The sequence below is a fragment of the Elgaria multicarinata genome, chromosome 12, assembly GCF_023053635.1.
Source record: "Elgaria multicarinata webbii isolate HBS135686 ecotype San Diego chromosome 12, rElgMul1.1.pri, whole genome shotgun sequence".
Classification (NCBI taxonomy): domain Eukaryota; kingdom Metazoa; phylum Chordata; class Lepidosauria; order Squamata; family Anguidae; genus Elgaria; species Elgaria multicarinata.
This window is the reverse complement of record NC_086182.1, coordinates 16,220,778-16,236,133: the sequence shown is the minus strand read 5'-3', so window position 1 is coordinate 16,236,133 and position 15,356 is coordinate 16,220,778. Positions and strand designations below refer to the sequence as shown.

General features: G+C 42.1%; 1 protein-coding gene across 2 annotated transcripts; it reads left to right on the top strand.

Annotated features, from left to right (window-relative positions):
* The first annotated feature begins 881 nt into the window (after nucleotides 1-881).
* On the top strand, nucleotides 882-14,466 carry BAG4 (BAG cochaperone 4). 2 transcript variants are annotated; one of them, XM_063139098.1, is made up of 5 exons: nucleotides 882-1,053; nucleotides 4,483-4,584; nucleotides 7,953-8,207; nucleotides 10,643-10,900; nucleotides 12,608-14,466. In XM_063139098.1, exons 1-5 carry the CDS (start codon nucleotides 883-885, stop codon nucleotides 13,103-13,105), a joined length of 1,284 nt encoding a protein of 427 aa, XP_062995168.1. In that variant the 5' UTR covers nucleotide 882; the 3' UTR covers nucleotides 13,106-14,466. The 2 variants fall into 2 exon arrangements, with proteins under 2 accessions (XP_062995168.1, XP_062995169.1); XM_063139099.1 differs by lacking the exon at nucleotides 882-1,053 and adding an exon at nucleotides 1,316-1,399.
* Nucleotides 14,467-15,356: the final 890 nt, after the last annotated feature.

Sequence of the window (15,356 nt, the reverse complement as noted above, 5' to 3'; positions counted from 1 at the left end):
TGCAGGATGTATCCAGCCAACACCATTATTGCCCTGCACCCCCCCCTTTTCTTTGAGTTCTGGAGCACCCAAAAAATTGGTTATGACATTGTGAGGTTCCCGTTGGCCCTAAACAACGTACTGCTACTACCTACTATGGCTTTGGGATTTATTTATTTCTTCTAAAGGACCAGTTTTAATTGTGCACTACCCAGACAGCCTCAGCTAATGGGCAGTATAGAAATGTAATAAATAAATAATATGGCTACCTAAAAGAGTTGCTTGACTTTAGATCGTGCGCCTCCAAACCCTGCAGTTTTGGATTTTTTGCTCATGGACCAGCATGGCAACAATTAAGTGGCGCTCGGAAAGAAGAAGCAAGTGGAGGTTTTCCTGTCCATATTAATAAACACACACAGGTTCACACAAGTATTGCCCTTCATTTTTTTAATGTACAATATTTGTGTTAACCTGTGTGTGTTCATTAATATGGACAGGTTAGTCTCCATTTTCAAAGGGCCCATGTAATTGGAGGCATCTCATAACATGCAATTATAAATACGAATTCAGCTTTTTTTCCAGCGCTTGAAGGGTTACTGCTGGGGGTGGGTGGGGGTTCACAGAGGTCAAGCTCCGCTGATTGGACCCTTTCGTATTGACGTCCTCGGAGGCCTTGTTCATTAACGTCAGCTGGTGACGTCAGCAGACGCAAAGCCCCGCAGAACTCCCCACATCCGGGAATGCAGTAGATGGCCAAACGTCAGTTGACGAGGCCGATTAAGTAGATGAGGCGGGGGGGGGGAGCGCGTCCACGACAGCGATTGGTTAGTGGAGGTCGCGCAGGCGCACTGCTATTCCGAGGGAGGGTGGAGGGAAATAGGGAGCGAGAACTGAGAGCCGCTAATGGCGGCGGCGCTGAGGAGGTTGTTACACGGGGCGGAGGTAGAGCGGGCTCGGCCTGAGCCTGAGCCCGAGCCCCCGCCGCCCCTACCGCCGCCGCCGTGGGGCGTGGAGGCCCGCAGGTGCCCGCAGCATCGCGGAGGCGGGGAGAGGACCGCTCGGGGCGGCTCCCAGGTAACGGCCAAGTCCTCCCTCCCTCTTCCCTTCCCCACCCCGTTATCACCGCGGCCTGTGACGTCAGTGGCCTCCCCCCTCCCCCTCCGCGGGGCTTTAATGCTGCCACGTGTGCGAGCGCCTGGTCTGTTACGTCGCGTGCAGGGGAGGGGAGGGACTGCACCTCCCTGGCCTCTTCTTCAACTCCCTTACTAAGATAATTAATAACAACAATAATAATGAGTACTCGGGAGTTCAGCGCACATGCATTTCCCTTCCCCATCTCAACAGACACTTGCTTAAACTAAACTAGGACAACAGACTTTCACCTAAGGGACATTGGAATTAGGTTGAATGTAGCGAAATGGTAAGTCGGTCCTGTATGTAATAGGTCTGGCTGTTGTCCGAGCCCAACTCTTTTGTTTTTTCTCCCTTTCTCTAGAAAACACACACACACACATACACACACACACACTTGATTCTTTGTAAATGCAGCCCAAAAGTCTGCGCAGGGCCTTTTGGGGTGGTGGCTCCCCCTAGGTTTGGGACTACCAACAAAAAAGTGTTTGTTGGTTCCTTCCCAATATGGAAGAAAAGGAGGGAAGATACCAATGCAGAAATGAGAAGAGGGAGCTGTTAGGTGGACAAAATATTGTGCAATTAAGACCAATGTCTTTAAACAAATCTCTTTTTTCAGGGGCACAAGACAACAACACTGCCTTCCTCAAATAGCAAAGTGATTCCTCACTCTGGAGAGCAGGAACTGTTGCTGAGTCTTCCTGAGCAATATTTTATTTGAAATTCGTTGAGCCTAATATTTTGAACACCTAGAGAGGCTACCTTTCTTTTCTTTCTCTCTCTCTTACCCTAGAGATAATAACTGCTTGTTTCCGGAGAGCTTGGGGTGGGGTCTTTTTATTTTATTTCTGTGTCTTATATTTTATTGAGTCTTTTGTTTTTAGGCGGCTGTATACTTGTAATGTGTTCAAGCCATCTGAATGCAAGTGACAGGTCTGAACTATATTTGTAGAAGCCTAAGTGTAAGCTATTAAAAAATGCCGTGACACTTAACAAATCGTTCAATAAAGGTGACTTGTGCAATTCTAAAATTCAATTGTTTGATGTGTCCTGTGATTCTCAGCACATCTGTAGCACCTCAGAATACATTAGAGGAATGCTTGTGTGACACTCTCATACAGCATGTTAGAAAGACTGCATTTCAGGGCAGAAAGGTTTTAGCTATGCCTTGTTTTATGAGTGCCTATCTTATCTGCACATAGGCTGCTGCTGCTGATTATTCATTACATTAATATCCTGCCTTTTTTTTCTCGTTAAGGAACCCAAGGCAGCATAGGTAATCCTCTCCATTTCAACCTCACAGCAACAACCCTGAGAAGTAGGTTGGGCTGAGAGTCTGTGACTGGCCCCAAGTCATCCAGTGGGCTTCCATGGCTGAGTGGAGATTAGAACCCAGATCTCCCAACTCCCAGTCCAGCACTCTAGCCACTACACTTATATTCCCAGGAAGAGCAGTTTTTTTTTAAAAAAAAAACAAGTTAAAACTGAACCTCTTCTTGAACTCGATCAGTGTCATGCCTCCCCCAGAGTCCTCATCATCAGAGGACAAAGGGGGAGGCATGACACTCAGGTCCAAAATGTCCCTATGGATCTAGTAACTTCACATTGGTGGATGCGTCAGGTGTGTGTGAATTTGTGCCTGTGGTAGATGTTTGTGTCTGCAAAATGCAGTCAACCATGAGGCCAGACAATGTCCTTTAGGCACCAGTTGTAATTAGTTTAAGAAATGGCTGATCCTGAAACTATTCATTATCTTCAGTTGAGCAATATATTGTTGTTGTCCTTGAGTCCTTATTCAAATACTGGTAAGGAAATATTTTTTCCAGTGTGGTGCACTTGTTAGAGCCAGTGTGGTGTAGTGATTAGTGTTGGTGTGGGAGTTGGGAGATCTGGGTTCTAGCCCCCATTCATCTATGGAAGGTCACTGGGTGACTTTTGGCCAGTCAGACTCTAAGCCTAACCTACCACATAGGGTTGTTGTTGTGAGGATAAAATACACAGGAGGAGGATAATATGTATGTTCAAAAATGGTGGGATATAAATACAATAAATATTTTTTTTAGCTAATTTGTTTAAAACTATAGTTATTGTAAACTTTTAAACATTTTTTTTTAATTAACTATCCTGTAATACTTTCATCTTATTTATTTGGTAACTGTGTTCTGTGAATTCCTCTTTCAAATCCGTGAAACTAAAAACTTGAACTGGTTGATAAGATTCCAACAAAGTGTCCTTGCAAATCTGCTAGACTGCCTTTGCACTAATACAGCTGGAGGGAGGCCCTGTCTTCAGCACTGGTGCAAAGAATTCAGGCAGTCTACCTGTAGCTGTACTCAACAAAGTCGTGGACAAGTTTGAAGAAAGATTAGCAATGTGGTATGATGTGTTAGAAATGGCAGTTTCTGGTAATGCTGACCTTTTAAATCACTGAGGAGGTGAGAACCAATGTAAGGCATGTGCCGAAGGCCTGCTCTGACCTCTGGTTAATTTGTTCTTTTTTGGCAGCAGCTTAATAAGCAAAGAATATCAGCATAAATCCAAGGCAGAAAAGGGTGTTCCAGCAGAAAGTAGTTTAAACAAAATACATGTCCCAATGTGTTTGACAGTGGTGCCTTGGAGGAACTGTCGAACAAACAATAATACTGTGTAAAAACGTAATGCTATACAAAATGCACAAAGAAAAATTGATGCATTATCTAGCCAGCAGTCCATGCACACTGAACATGCTTAGTCCTCACCGGGCTGGTTTTTGTTGTTGTTGTAGGGTGGGGTAGACAGACTGGTGTCCAATCCCAGCTACGTTACAACCTTTCTCTGATTTCTGTGGGCAGCTCTTAATTATGTCCCTGAGGACATTTAAAATATAGTTTGGCCCAGGGTCTGAAGTAGGAGTGTTAGTTGTTTGCATCTTTGCCCTATTCTACAATCAAAAGGGCTCCCAGAAATGCATACGTATATAATATTATTAACAAGACTTCCTTCCCTGCCTGCTGTTCAGTACCTAAAATAGGTTTATTTCTTTTCAGTTGTCCTACACCCATAAAAATGTAGTTGGACTCAGACTGCCACTTCCCCTTTCACTTAAGAGGCAGGCCCAGCTGCTTATCAGAAGACCAGAGCTGTGTTTGCTACAAGAGAAAGGAGAGAAAAAAGCTTCCTACGATCATTAATCTGCTGAATATAGCTCTGTTGCCATGGATTGGCAGGAAGTAGTCTCTGACTCGGCATTGGTTCACAGAAAACCCTGTGAATAATTTGATATACAGTGCCCTCCTTTTAGGCTCTATAAACAAGTCCAGGTAGAAGCAAACTATTGTAGAAGCTGTTCTTGGAAACCATTTCTAAAAGTGAATGTCTTGTTGCTTTCCATAGGAGCAGCCCCCTTATCCTGGATATGGATCTCCCTACTGGAATTCTTCTCCTAGAGCTACCTATCCAAGTCCATATCCTGTTGGACCAGATCTCCAAGGCCAGGTAACATAAAAGCATATTGCATTGCATTTTGTCTGGGAATGACCTTTCATTGAATTATTTGAATTCTGACTAGGGAGTGACCCAATGTTGAAAGTAATTTTTCTATCAATGAGTGATGGTCATAACATGAATGATAGTTTCTTCAAAGGTTTTTCATGTTACCCTTGTACCATCCTTTGTAGGTGTTTGGGTGTAATATCCGAGATGTGAAATACTATGACTCATTTTGTTGTACTGACGCAAATAACTTTGCACCTGATCGCTTACCTTAAATAACAGACTGTAGAGACTGTATTAGATCATCTGCTTCAGATTTCCTATAAAATTCAGTGTACACTTGATAGAGTAGTTTTGACACAACACTTCTTGAGCTCAGCAGAGCAAGTTCTTCCTCATTCAAAGTACCTGTGTGATTCTGATATCCTCTCCTATTGTTTTAACATACTTTCTTTCATCTGCTTCTAGAAACATCCTTGTTGGAACTCTATGATAACCTAGGAGAGGTGTTGTCTCTGCTTCAGTTTTAACTCTTTAAAATAAGAATATCAGTGACAATGTCATGTCAGGACAAACTAGCATTGTGAAATGCTACGTATGCCAGTAGGAACAGCAATTTTAAGCCTTGTGTTTGAGGTTTAGGATTTCTGGCCTGCCACCATCTTATTCATATATCCTTAAGGGCTGAATAAACGTGGAGACCCCAGTGTCAGTAGCCATGTGGTTCTCTTTTTTAATCAGTGCTTCAGACAAAGCCCCCATCCCAGTTATAAATATTGCACTTGTTGCCTTTCCTGGATGAGAATTATTTCCTGCTTTTCGCAAACTGATAATCTCATTATTGTTGAAAAGTAGTAATAGACGTTGTAAAAGGCACATAACACCTAAGAGCCAGTGGCTGGAATGTTGGGCTTTGATCTGGAAGATGCACGTTTAAACCATATTCAACCCTGAACTTTAACAGGGGGCTTGGGCAAGTAACTCACAAAAACTTATTTCTAAATATGTATTCCTGGAGCTGTTTCAGATGTTCAGAGTGCTTTGCATAAATTACCTTCTAATTCTTTCCACCTGCCTATCTGTAACATAGGCACAAGTTGCTTCATGTTAAAGATGGGAGTGACTGAGAATAATCTAAGGTCAACAAGTGAGTTTGTGGCGGGCATGAGATTTTAAATCAGGGCCTCTCTGATTTGTAGCTCAGTCCTAGCCACTATGTTGCACCAGTCATCAACTGGCCACTCAGATAAAATTGGGCTGGTGCTGTATCTGAAGTGGAGTAGGGTGAAAATCTGGAAAATCAAACTAGAAGAACATCTTTCACAGCTAAGGAAAGAACATGTGTTGAAAGCTACAAATTTGAATAGGGGAAATCTATTTTTAAAATTTGTACTCTGCCTTTTTTACAAACATAATTCAGAAGAAGAATGAATTTTTAAAATCAGCTCAAAGCAAGAAATTAGGTAATTGCAGAGAAAATATGAATAGTGCATATATTGCTTCTTACATGTAGTTGTCTCTTGTTAACTACTGCTATCCTCCAGAAATCACAGAAGCTTTTATTTGAGCAAATATAGCATGTATGTGCTCAAAAGAGGTGTTTATGGGCGGGTTTGCATGTCATTCTAAGCCACTCTGAGATTAAGCCATCCGGGATTGGTGGTTTGTTTGCTAACCTGACAGACAATCGGGCACTCTGCGGCTTGTTGCCCTCCCTCAGTTCTCCTGCCGGGTATCACAGGCACCTTTGCGGCTGAATTCCTCATTTCATTGGTCCCTACATCAGCACCCTTTCTGCAATTAGTCTACTGGGGTTGCTGACTCCTGAGGGATACTACCCTTTCGCATCAGATCACAAACTGGAATTAATTTTCTGGGCCCTTATGAACTTGGTAAAGCATTCTCAAACTTTTAATTTTTTTTCTGGGCTCTTGTGCAAGATGGTTTGTTGGATATTTAGTCAAGCATACACACCCTCTTGTCAGTGTCCTCCACTTCAGTGCTTCCCTTGCTAGAGAACCCCCCTTTTTTTAAAGGCTGCTTCACATTACACTGAAGTAAGAACACCCACCCTTAAAGTTTCTTCTCTTCTGCAGCCGCTAGCTGCTTTCGGCTCCACACACCCCCTTCCTCAACCTACTTTTTGTCGCTTTCCTCCATTAGTCTCCACTGCTACCTGTCATATTTACATATGGGGTTACAAAGCAGTGAACAGGATTGCTAAACATACGCAGATGTCATGGCAAAGCAATAAAATGTGTGAATTTCAAAGCAGACTGGTAAAATGAAGGGGAAATTCATGCAGATTTCTTAGCAGTGGACTTTCACTCCTGAATACTTGTGCAAGACCCACCCACTCCATTGCTAACATGTTTGGAACACTCTCTAGTGTCCTTCTTTCTCTATTTTTAGGAGTAGGGGGTGGAGCACACTGAAAAGGGAGGAGGGAGGATTTTGGCAGTACTAATGAGATTGCAAGGAGCAGCAGTGTTTTGCTACTCTTTTGGGTAGGTTCTCTAGCATTTCCTGACAACCCACAATGAAGTCGCCTAGCAGAGTTCAGACAACATGAGAAACTACTAAGGGTATTAACAGCACTACTAGACATGGGTTCTCAGGGTGGCTTGTTTATAAAAAAAATAAAGCTGCCCTCCAGAAACCACACTGGTTTTGCACAACATGACAACCCATCGTAGCTGATCATCCAAGTGTGAATCATGTCAGTGTCTCAGAGGGGTTAACACTTATAATATAACCCCACTAGAGGGCACTCACTGCTGAGTTTATAATATCTTCTGCAGGATTACCATTTACTTCACATTTATTGAATACCGTCACTATGCTAGGCATGGTACCAATTGGCACCCAGCCTTCTGGCATTAGTATAAATAAGAGGGAGCTATGAGCCCAAATGACAACTGCTGTAGTGTGTAGTCCAACTATCTAGGAATCCAGCCTTCTTAATCTCTTGCATTCAGCAGAAATCCGTTGGACAGTTTTCATGTTGCCTAGGTAAACAGACAGTTGTACCAGCAACTGTTAGCATAGGATTGCTGCCTAGCCTGGTTCCAAAGAAAATTCTTTATACTGAGAGTTGCAACAAATTCTTCACTGAAGCAAGAATGTACTTTCTGCGCTGCCTGTAATTGAAGGGCTGCATGATCTAAAAAAGCTTACTCTATGTGACTTCTCTAATCACTGCAGAAATTTCACATACTAAGTTCTACCTTGCTGCTAAGCTGAGAATGATGCAGAAACCATATTTGAGCAGGCATTGTCAGCTTAACTAGCTCTTGTTCATGAGTTCTTGAGATGTAATGCTTTTTTTTTTGCAATACCAACCCTTCTCAATCTTCCCTTTTGTCTTCCAGGGAATTGATTCTTCCTACACAAATGGTGTATATGGCACTCCATATTCAGCTCCTGGGACAGGGTCACCATATCCCAATCTCTCACAATCAAACACCTATTATTCCTCAGGGCATCCTCATGCCCCTTATTCCACGGAGTCTCCTAGAGTATATAGATTTCCATCACCAGCTTCCAACTGGAATTACCCCCCACCAGACTGTCCAACTGAAGGTTCCATGGTGAGGAGGCAAGTGCCAGGATACCCCCCTCCACAGGTAAGTGTCTAGTGTGTGCAGGCGACATAATCCCTAGTAGCTGAGCTGATCGTCCACCTCCTTTTAACACCATTATGACATTGTTCTTTAAGTGATACTTGGCTTAAACCTTCTGCTGATGTGATTCATACTCCACTCGTTGCCTCTCCCCAGTTTGAGAAGGTTCCATTGATAAGTACTCTTTGAGTCCAATTCTGTAGCCAACTGTGAATCCACCTAATAGTTGTTCCATCTAGCCCACTTTTAGCTAGTTTGTTAATCAGAATGTCATGTGGTACTTTGTCAAAAGCTTTGCTGAAGTCAAGATATGTGATGTCCACAGCATTCCCACAGTCCACAAGGGAGGTTATCCTATCAAAAAATGAGATCAAATTAGTCTGACAGGATTTGTTCCTGACAAATCCATGTTGGCTTCTGGTAATCACTGCATTGATTTCAAGGTGTTTACAGATTGACTTCTTTATAATCTGCTCCAGAATTTTCCCAGGGATGGATGTCAGACTGACTGGTCTGTAGTTCCCAGGTTCCTCCTTTTTGCCCTTTTTGAAGATAGGGACATTAGCCCTCCTCCAGTCGTCCGGCACCTCACCCATCATCCATGATTTTGCAAAGATAATAGACAAAGGTTCTGAGAGTTCTTCTGCTAGCTCCTTCATTACTCTAGGATGCAGTTCATCGGGCCCTGGAGATTTAAACTCATTCAAGGAAATTCGGTGTTCTTTGACCATTTGTTTATCAATCTCAAACTGCAATCCTGCCCCCTCAACTTCTGCTTCACTTTTTCCAGGGAGGTCATAGACCCGCTTTTGGGAAAAGACTGAGGCAAAGTAGGAATTGAGCACTTCAGCCTTTTCTTTGTCATCTGTTATTAATTTGCCATCCTCATTAAGCAGTTGAACCACCATTTCTTTCCTCTGTCTTTTACTACTCACATATCTGAAGAAAGCCTTTTTATTGCTTTTAGCATCCCTCACTAATCGCAGCTCATTCACAGCTTTAGCCTTCCTGACGCCATTTCGGCACTTCTGCGCCACCTGTTTGTACTCTTCTTTTGTAGCCTGGCCTTCCTTCCACTTCCTATATGTATCCTTTTTTGTTTTCAGGTCATCTCTAAGCTTTTTGTGGAGCCACATTGGTTTCCTCTGTTGTCTTCTATCTTTTCTCCTGGTTGGAATTATTTGTAACTGTGCCTTTAAAATTTCCTTTTTTAAATACTCCCACCCATCCTGCACTCCTTTTCTCATTAGGCTCACTTGCCACGGGACCTTACTTATTATAGTTCTGAGTTTATTAAAATCAGCTTTCCTAAAATCCAGAGTACGTGTATGGCTACGCTCGACTTATGTCTCCTTCATAATCAAGAATTCAAGTATGACGTGGTCACTTTCCCCCAGAGCAGGCATGGCTATGAAAATGTTAGGAGGCATCCTTGGGAGAAAGGTGTTGGGTATGCCCCTTCTTTTTTCGTCTTTTTCCATGTATTTTTGCTTGCAGAAACATTTGATCTCCTGCAGAACAAGTTTTCCCTCCTCACATGGCTTCTCTGAGCTTGCAAAGCACGGATATATCCCATTGAACACAGTGGTATTTATTTCTGAACAGATGTGTAGGATTTGGTTGTTAGAACCCAATCCTCTTACATGTGCTTGACTGGTGTATTTAGAATAGGAATTTCACTATCCTGGAATAGGGATTCTGAAATTGTTCCAGAGCTTCCTATTTTTAAAAGGCATGTATGTGAAGCTGAGGAAGATCTTGTCAATTTTAATGCTGTCTTCTCTTCTCCCTTTGAAGAAATAAGTTGAAAATAATGAATTAAAGGAGCCCCTTCAATTGTCTGCAGAAAGTGGGATGGGGGCTGAGGTTGTAACTAAGCTTTTTAGCCTGGTTGTGAAAGTGACCAGAAATAATCAAGAGACACCTTTGAAATTGAGTTGAAAAAGCCAGCAGGGTACTTTACTAGCCTGGTTGTGCAACTGACCAGGAAAGGTTAGGATTTACAGCCCCATAATAACCACATTTACTCAGAGTTAAGACTGCAATCCACTTGTTCTTTGCTGCATTCTTTAAAAATAAGTGAACACACACATAACTTTTCATTAACATTTTAGGGTACTAAAATGGTACCTAGAAGCAACTGCTTCAAAATACTGGGAGAAGAGAGGTGTGGCGACCATGAGAGATCAAGAAAGGGGCAGCATTGCCCACTCGGCTGTCACTTTGTGAATGGAACGTAGTGAGATGTATGTACCAGAAAAACCACTAGACATTCTGAAGTGAGGGCAATTAGAATTCCGTTACTAGCATAAGGCAGAAGATCAATGATTTGCAGTGCTCGGAGCCTTCTGTGTGGAAGCACCCTATGCTTTATTAATCAATACCTTTTCACTGGGTGAATGAAGAAACCATTCCTCCTTTTTTGCTTCTCTCTGCAGACCCCGGGCTTTCCAGTCCCACCCTATCCGTATGGCGACTGCAATCACAGCATTCCACAGCAGAGGCCACCACCACCACCACCCCAGCCAAGACTTCAGGAGACAACTTGGCGGCCACCCGGAGTTTATGGAATGCAACCTCCCTATGGCTGGTCTCCTGCTCCAGCCGGTCATGGGGATAGATATGTTGCAGAATCTCCTCCACCTTGGCCTCCCAGTGGAGCATCTGTTCCACATCCTCCAAACAACAATGCAAAGGTACATTTTGAGATGTAGAAGGAGGTAGTCTCTCCCAAGTGGTCAAGTAAGCAAGCCCCTTCTCTCTCTTTTCCATCTGATAATACTGGGTAGTATTTGTGCTATGTTTACTGTTGAGAACATTTCTGTATCAACCAGTTCTTGTAAACAGACGTATAATCTGATTTTAAAAAGACAAGTCGTGAGTTGATATAATGGATTAATCTATTAAGTCATATGGGTAAGAACAACACCTCTGTAGAAAATATGTTTCTTTGGTTTTAGATGATGTACATGTGTTGCTGCAGACATCATATTAGAAGAGGTATTCCGCCTGTGTGGCAGAAAGGAGAATGTTTCAAGATGGTGCTTGCCATCTGCTGTTTTAATAAGTACTTGTCTTTGGGCAGGTTTTTAAAAAAGAAGCCTGTAAAAGAAATTAACTTCTGAAATTAATAATTTAGCTACTCCTTTGATTCAAGGTGTTAAAGTATTGAAAACTGATTGTGGAGACTCTCGTATTATCATCATTAGCAAAGAAGTCTGCTGTAAAAATGTCAATTTTGCCTACATTTTTGTTCCTATTTGTCTTTGCTATTGCTGATTTATAGAGAGCTGAAAGGACAGCAAAAGACAGTTGATATTTTTATCTGCATTGCTAAACATCCCTGGGCTAAGACTTGTACAGTGCAGTTTACATCATAAATGAGGGGTGGCTTGTATCTAAACTAATACTGTATTATGAAACAGCACAGCTGGTCTGGTGGACATGGCTATTGTATAATGATCAGGATAAGGTATATGAATTGGAACAGCTACATATAAATATACACTTCATTGTACAAGCGGAATGCTGGAGGTATAATTCAGTGCCTGCCCTCTAAATTTCAATACTCTTAATCTGCAGGTCTCCTTTCACTTACAGTGAAGGCTATTGGGGTGGGTGGGTGCTATCTCTGCTAGTGTAATTTCCTGCCCAAGCAAGTTTTCTATCCTAAATCGCACATCTGAGAGTGTAGGTTTATATGCCTATAGAAGTGAGCCATGGATCGTTACCTGTATCTTCTAGGAAGGGCTGTAGTCCTGTCCCCCTTTTTTATATGTGCGCGTGGAGTGTGCAAGTACACTCCACATGGTCATTCTCCAGCTAATTTGTACCACGGTTCCTTTTACCAGCTGAGGAGCTTTCTCAGGTACTAAACTGTCCCCAAGCCTCTGCTGTTCAGGACTGTCATGCTTCTTTAGGTGTAATTGCCAGAGTTAGTTTCACTTTTCCTAGACTCCACACCCCTTGCAACATTGCTGTGGCTCAAGGAGCTAGTTCTGTGTGATATGTGTGTGTCAGAGAGAGAGAGAGAGAGAGATAAAAAGGGGAGGGGAGAAAGCTAGCTTAGTCTACCAAGCTTCTAGTATTCTTTTTTTTGGAACTGCTTATGGGTTGCAGAATCCATGCAGAAGGTCACCTGGGATTCAAGTTATTGGGTCATGGCACATTGTGATGTCATTCTGACAAGTTCAAAGTGCAGGTCCTGTCTCCAGTGGCTTTCAATGCTTGGACCTTTTTGCACTGACGTCTTGAGCATGCAGATCTTATGGATGAGCAGAGAGGAAGACTGGCAGTATTGCCTGCCTAGGGATCTTTGTACACAGCATCGTCAACACAGGATGGGGGGTAATGAAATTGGCAGAGTTGAACACCATGTTGAAACCTCTTGTTTTCTGCTTTAGGACTCTTATAACCAATTGGAACAAGGAACTAACCAGCACGGCTACTATCCTGAAGCGAGTCAGTTGCCTTCTGGGACCATGAATGACTACAAGCCGGTGCAGCTTGACACTAAGCCATCTGCTTCCAACCCCAAAGTGCAGTATAGTGCACAGCCCCAGCTGTATGATAACGTACTTAGAAAACAATCTGTGATTGGCCATGGGCCTGGTTCTAAAAGTAACGTGCAGCTTCCATCAGAGACATCAGATGTGCAACCAGGCATACAAAAGGTTATGCAAGTTATGGAGGGGGTTGAACAATTGGAGGAAGAGGTAGACGAATTTGTAGGAAAGAAGACGGACAAGGACTACTGGTTGTTGGAGGAAATGCTGACCAAGAAGTTATTGGAGCTGGACTCTATAGAGACAGGCGGCCAAGACAATGTCCGCCAGGTAAGAAAAGAGGCTGTTCATAGAATCCAGGCCACATTGGAAGAACTGGAAAGAAAGGGGCTTTAATGTGAGTAATAGTCCTAAGTAAGGCCCAGTCCTGGAGTGCCCAAAGATCTCTGACTTTCCTTTGACCATCCAAGCAATAAGTGGGGCCTTTCATTTTGATTTTAAAGTAACACACATGAGAAGTTGGATATGACTAAATGAAGATGTTGGTCCCAAAGTCTTAGATTGGTCATTCGGCCAATGAATGTGGATGAAGAGGTGAAATGTGGACTGTGATTATTTGAAGGCTTTACCTGTAGTAGCCTCCGTGGATATCTGCATGTTTTTCCATGGAGGAAAATGATTGGGTAAAAGGACATTTTGATACCAAGATTTGCATCTCTAAAGAGATCTTTCAGAGCACCAAGGACTTCCAACAGCTGAGCTACCTGTCAAACTCTGTTAGGTACAAAGATACTTCATTTGCAACACAGCGCCAGTAAAGCCAAGACTTCAGTCTCGTTAGCTGCTCCTTTTGTGTATTATTTACAGATTACTCCCTCCTGGTCACAGAAATTGTGTAGAGTTTTTACCTCTTGGGGTACATTCTGTTGAACTGCAACCATATAGGTAAGCCAATTAGGCCAACAGAAGCCAAGATGTTTTTCATCTCTCCCCCCACCCACCCCAAATATCATGCAGGTATAATCCACAATGTGTTTTTTGTTTTGTTTTTTGAGATAGGCAGAAGATACTTTCACTACTGCCTGTTGCAAGTAATAGACTCATCGTAGGAATTTGGGGCAGGGACATTTGGGGACAAATGCACTTAATTGTGATGTCACTTTTTTGTACTCTACTTTGATCTGTGTAACTGGTGAACCCTGTATGTTCAACTCTGCTATCTCTACGGGGGCACGCAAGGCTACTACTGTGAATCTTCAGCATATCACAAAAGTGATCCTTGTTTCAAAAGGCAAGTAATAAACATTTTGAGTTTTAAAACATGCACTTTTGACAAGAGTAAGAACAGTCTTGGTGTGTCAGATCATTTAAAATGATAAACTGGGCATTAAAGTGTCTTGAGTGACTAACTTCATATGCTATATAAGAGATAGGTGTATATAATGACTCAATGGATTGCCGCTTAGGTACACTATGGTTGCTTCCAATTTCCTGTGGCCTAATGCTTGGGATATCTTAGGCAAAAAGGTTTATGTCCTGGCTGTAATACTTGGTCATTATCTTTCTGGTCATGAATTTGTATAATTCTCCTTAGAGCCTAATTTCACTGTCGATTGTCAACATATCCTATGCCACTGACTTCAGAGTGTTAAACATTCTACCTTAGATTTGTTGATTTATATTTCCAATAATTGTATGGCAGAATTATATTTTAAAAACTGGTATTAATAGTAGCTTGTCAACAATTCATAGAAAAATAATAATAAAAGCAAAAAATGAAAATGCATTACAATGTTAATAAAATATTAATAAAATGGAGCAGTTAATAAAACTCCAGTGGCAAAAAATGCCAAACTAAGTAAATTAACATAATGAAACAGTTTGTTTTTAAATAAGATAACAAAACAACCTAGTTTGGTGTTCTTTATGTCTAGTGTTGTTAATGCAAATAAATGTGCCCCATTCAGACCACTAGTTTTTTACTCCTTTATGGAGTCTCTTAAGGCAAACTCAAATCACTTTATTCTATATAGAAAGTTTTTTATCTATGATAACGTCTTATTACCATTTTCAGTTCTAGCTCCATTTTTTGAAGTGAGATGTCAGGAACTGTGTGATATATGGAATTATATATTGTTTATTAAAAAACAAACAAAACCCCCTTGGGTTAATCAGGATAGACCAGTGATCATTCCAACCATAACTTGCTCCAACTTTTTTGAAACTGGACGTTTGTAGGCAGTCTGAAGCTTTTACTTTCATGGAATTGTTATAATCAGCCAGATGCATAGATGTTGATGTATATTGACTCTACTGAAATCAGATCTGCTTGCTCCTATTGCTTATAACAATGCGGGAACAACCCAGACTTGAAACTCAAGAAGAAATCATGGGTGATTTTTCTCCAGCTGCCAATTCTGGGTTTGAACATCACATGCAACCCAAGGTTGTTTAATTCAGTGGGGGAGGCTGGAAGCCAGCTCGCTCGCCCCTGCTTGTTCATGGCTCTCCAGGGTTTGTTTAAACCCTAACTAGGTGGTGTGTGAACTGGGCCTACGAACCACATTCCTCTGACTTAAAATCCCATTTATTTTAATTGCAATGCTGCTCAATGGCTGAATGAAATTCTGACCTGCAAAAGTGAAAG

What these genes read in the sequence shown, in the direction of transcription:
- BAG4 (XM_063139098.1), top strand. Translation starts at nt 883, where the DNA reads ATGGCGGCGGCGCTGAGGAGGTTGTTACACGGGGCGGAGGTAGAGCGG. An exon ending in CCGCTCGGGGCGGCTCCCAG is followed by an intron (nt 1,054 to 4,482) that starts GTAACGGCCAAG and finishes TGCTTTCCATAG; the next exon opens with GAGCAGCCCCCTTATCCTGG. An exon ending in GACCAGATCTCCAAGGCCAG is followed by an intron (nt 4,585 to 7,952) that starts GTAACATAAAAG and finishes TTTGTCTTCCAG; the next exon opens with GGAATTGATTCTTCCTACAC.